The 4335-nt window shown below is 38.7% G+C and overlaps 1 protein-coding gene across 3 annotated transcripts; it reads left to right on the top strand.

Annotated features, from left to right (window-relative positions):
• Nucleotides 48-3152, top strand: LOC109244959 (tubby-like F-box protein 5). 3 transcript variants are annotated; one of them, XM_019412149.1, is made up of 5 exons: nucleotides 48-337; nucleotides 978-1330; nucleotides 1427-1514; nucleotides 1840-1969; nucleotides 2276-3152. In XM_019412149.1, exons 2-5 carry the CDS (start codon nucleotides 980-982, stop codon nucleotides 2940-2942), a joined length of 1236 nt encoding a protein of 411 aa, XP_019267694.1. In that variant the 5' UTR covers nucleotides 48-337; nucleotides 978-979; the 3' UTR covers nucleotides 2943-3152. The 3 variants fall into 3 exon arrangements, with proteins under 3 accessions (XP_019267694.1, XP_019267686.1, XP_019267680.1); XM_019412141.1 differs by having other exon boundaries at nucleotides 956-1330; XM_019412135.1 differs by having other exon boundaries at nucleotides 951-1330.

The following is a 4335-nucleotide window of genomic DNA, read 5'->3' as shown; positions in this document are numbered from 1 at the left end:
GGGGGAGGTGGGGCTACACTTAATATCCAAATTAAGGGCGTGAAAACATTTGGGTGTGGGAAAAACTTCGATAGATACACACACAGATATAGGAGCCCCTTTTCTCTTCCTAGCTCGTGACTTTTTTCCTTTCAATTTGTGGGCGGAGTTAACGACGGTTTCATTGGTGGTACCACTGGTGGTTCCGGCGATATGATAAAAGTCTAAAGCTTTGCCGATCAAGGGTTCCGCCTGAGGACGTGTATCTCACCTCATTTAACCGCCTTTTTATCTTCGAACCTTTTTCGATCTCTACATTCCGGAGCTTTATTTGATCCATTTCATCTTCTTTGTTCAGGTTTTCTTCTACCATTTTCTTTGTTTTGATACATTTCTGTTGTTTTTTTGTTTTCTGGATGCATTTCCTATTTTTTGTTTTTTTCTTATTCTATTCTTCTCTTCCCTTGCTGCATGTCGGCTCTGCTTTTGGTTTCTCAGCGGGAGATAGTAAAAATGAAAGCTTTTGAGATCCCACATTTTTTACTTTTCTTTGGAGGAAACGTGCATTTTGATTTTCTGGTTGTTATTGGTGCATTGGATTGGGAACATTTGAGTGCTAAAGTTTTGATTTTTAATGGTGGATGTGCTAGGAATGATGTAAATTTCAATTTTTGCTAGATTATTCGTCCCCCATTTGTGCAATTTCAGTTCTGATCATTGGATGGTTACCTGTTTATTACCTTATTGCAGATCTTCTTTTTTACTCCCTCACAACAGAAAACAAAAAACGTGTTTATTTTCAATCAAAATATAGAGGATAAACCTCCATGTTAGATTTAAAGAACATATAGCTTTAGTTAATTGATTGGTTGATGTGGTTTAAAGGTGAAAATTGTTGGAAAGTTCTTTCCTCATGTACATTCAGTCAATGCTCGAAATGTGGTGAAGTTCTTTTCTTTGTTTTATTGAAGGAAAGGTTCAATTCATGTGATTGATAGAAATGTCATTCAAGAGCATTGTTCGTGAGCTGAGGGAGATGAAAGATGGGATAGGGAATATATCAAGGAGGGGAGCAGAAAGAAAGCAGCATTGGAGCAACAGAACCCGGTCACATATTGTCCCTGATGTGGCCTTCTCTGATCCCATTGAACAAGGGCAATGGGCAAATTTACCGCCGGAACTTCTTTTGGATATCATCCGCAGGGTTGAAGAGAGTGAGGCATCGTGGCCTGCTCGTTCTGTCATTGTCTTTTGTGCATCTGTTTGCAAGTCTTGGAGGGAAATTACCAAGGAGATTGTTAAGACTCCTGAGGAATGTGGTAGGCTTACCTTTCCCATTTCACTGAAGCAGGTAATCTCCTTAATCTGTTTTAATTTCCTTTTTATTGCTGTTGTTGATGTTAATTTAAGCTTTTGAAGTGAATCTTTTGTTTCCATTTTAAATCAGCCGGGTCCCCGTGAATCCCCAATCCAGTGCTTTATCAAACGGGATAGAGCTAATTCAGTTTATCGCCTCTACTTTGGCATGACACCGTGTAAGTAATATCCTCTGCCTATCCTAAACTTCTCTTCTTTTAACACTTGAAATGTGAGAATGGATATCCTCTTAAAATGATTCCTTGTCTGTGAACCAGCTTGAAGCTTTCTTTTGTATTCGATTAATTAACAGAATTTGTCTTGTAAACATTTGAAGATCCTACTTTAATGGGGAGCTTACTTTTAGTCTGACTTCAAGTTAGTCCACCAGATCGGAAATGCAAAACCTTTTATGACTTCTGGTTAATGTTTGTGGTCTATGTTTTTCATTGGAAAATTTTCCTAGCCAGTGAAAGATAAAACTGATATTTTACTTCATGACAGCTGAGGATGAGAGAGATAAACTATTGTTGGCTGCCAAAAAGATCAGAAGGGCAACAAGCACAGACTTTGTGATTTCATTGGTTGCAGATGATTTTTCTCGGGCTAGCAATACATATGCTGGGAAACTGAGGCAAGTTCTATCAAATTTCCAATTATATTTCCTTCACTCACTCCTCTCCGCCCCTTCAAAATAGCAGGAAGCAAAGAAAAGTTTTTTTCTTCTAAATTTTTTGTTTTATTACATTGGGGGAGGGAGAGGGGAAGGGGAAGGGGAAGGGGAAGGGGAAGGGAAATGCTACGCTACTGATGGGGTTTAAACCCTCCACATCAACTGTGGAAGGCAGGGAGCTCACCAAGTTAGCTGGCCCTCAACCCCAAGAATAGCTTCTACATACCTTAATTTTATCTTAATAATGTCTGCAAACTATTTGACCAGGTCTAACTTTCTTGGGACCAAGTTCTCCATATATGATAGCCAACCTCCAAGTGATGCAGCCATTCAACATGGTCGACTTAGTCGGAGATTTCATGCGAAGCAAGTTTCTCCAAGAGTACCTGCGTGCAACTACAGAGTAGCTACCATCTCCTATGAACTCAATGTTCTTCGTACAAGAGGACCTAGGAGAATGCATTGTGCCATGCACTCTATCCCTCTCTCTTCAATCCAGGAGGGAGGCAGTGCTCCAACACCTACATCATTCCCACAATCGTTTGACGAGAAGACATTTGCTGCACCACTCTCAAAAGCAAAAGAGTCGGCTATAGAAATCAACTCATCTGGCTTTTCAAGGTCAGCAGTAACAGTGGCTTCTCAAGAGCCGCTTGTGCTAAAAAACAAGGCTCCTCGGTGGCATGAGCAACTGCAGTGCTGGTGCTTAAATTTTAAAGGCCGTGTTACAGTGGCTTCTGTAAAAAACTTTCAGCTAGTGGCAGCAGTTGATCCTTCTCACAATATACCAGTAGCAGAACAAGAGAAAGTAATTCTACAATTCGGAAAAATTGGAAAAGACATCTTCACTATGGACTACCGCTACCCACTTTCTGCTTTCCAAGCTTTTGCGATCTGCTTGAGCAGCTTTGACACAAAACCAGCCTGTGAATGATTTCAAGCAGATATTAAATCATGATAAACTTTCTTCCTTCTTTTTTGTTGCTTTATAATGTTCTGAATTCATGTTCATTCCCTGAGAAAAGTTCTCAATGCACGGCCCTTTATATAAATGAGAATATTAGTTGTGCCGTGTGTAGTTTCTCTAATAGTATTCTCATGTTTACTGTTTCCTTGAAGTAAATTTATCCTTAAGCTTTTTAAATCTGTCATTCAGCTTTTTGCCCCTTTAGTTGATCTATAGAGCCACATTCATGTGCAGAAGTGATTTATGACCCATACAATCCCCTTCCAATATTTTCATGGGCAGAACAGAAGTTCTCAGTCAAGACCCTTGAGTTGCTACATTCTGTCTGCGCTGAATCATTAAAGCTGCATTTGCATTTGTACTCTGAAACAACCAGCTTTCATTAGTTCAATGTTGTGCCTTGGCCATCATAATCAATTAGCTTGTTCCTACCATTTGATTCTCAGCTATATTCCCTGGTTAGGTACTAGAAGGATGCTTGAGAAGTTGACAGGTTATTCACCTAGTTTTTTACTACCAATCCCTCGGATTGAACTACTTAAGAGCATATCCCACTATTTACAACTACATTTTCCCAGGTACTGATGCTATACGCCAAATGTCACGTTAATTCTGGAAGACTCTTCTTTATAAGCAAAATTCTGGCTGATTAAGATACTTAGAAAAACCCGCAAGTATAGAGGGTTTTTGTTTCTTTAATATTGAGACAGTTTTCCCTTGGACTTGTCTGGTCCAAATAGATGCATTGAAATTTCAGATTGTTTGTGGTAGAATGGAGTTGAATCTGGTTGAAGCTGATATTTTGGACCAGTTCCAGCTAAGATACATAGGCTTACGTATAAAAACATATGCTTACATATAAATAAAATGTAAGCTTACGTATAAAAACCAAAGCAGCAGTATTGAGTCAAAGAAAAAGAAAGCGCAGTAGCATTAAGGTTTGCGGATAAAGGAAAAGGCCAAAAAAGAGAAATTTCCTTATCATTACTGGGAATTTATGCCCCCATTTGCTGCCTTTCCCTAGCAGTAAGTTTACTTTTCTATGAGATAGAGCCAAAACAAAAAGGAAATACAAACAAATATAGCTAACTCAGAAAGCAACTTTAACCTAGAAATCCCTAATTATTCGTCAATTATTGAACGAAAAGCAAAAAATGACACGTATGTAATATGTTCGGAATACAGCTATTCCTACCTAGTTTTGTTACTACTTCTAATCAATGTTTCTCGTGTGCTTCGTTAAGCCTTGGTGTTATTCTTTTAAAATGTGAGAATTACTAAATGTCAAACACTCTGCATATCCAATCTAGTATCTGAACACCAAAATGTACCTAACCACTCCATCTTTTAATCAAAGGTG

This window comes from Nicotiana attenuata, chromosome 2, assembly GCF_001879085.1.
Source record: "Nicotiana attenuata strain UT chromosome 2, NIATTr2, whole genome shotgun sequence".
Taxonomy (NCBI): Eukaryota; Viridiplantae; Streptophyta; class Magnoliopsida; order Solanales; family Solanaceae; genus Nicotiana; species Nicotiana attenuata.
The sequence above is the reverse complement of the archived record's forward strand: the minus strand, read 5'-3'. Positions and strand labels throughout refer to the sequence as shown.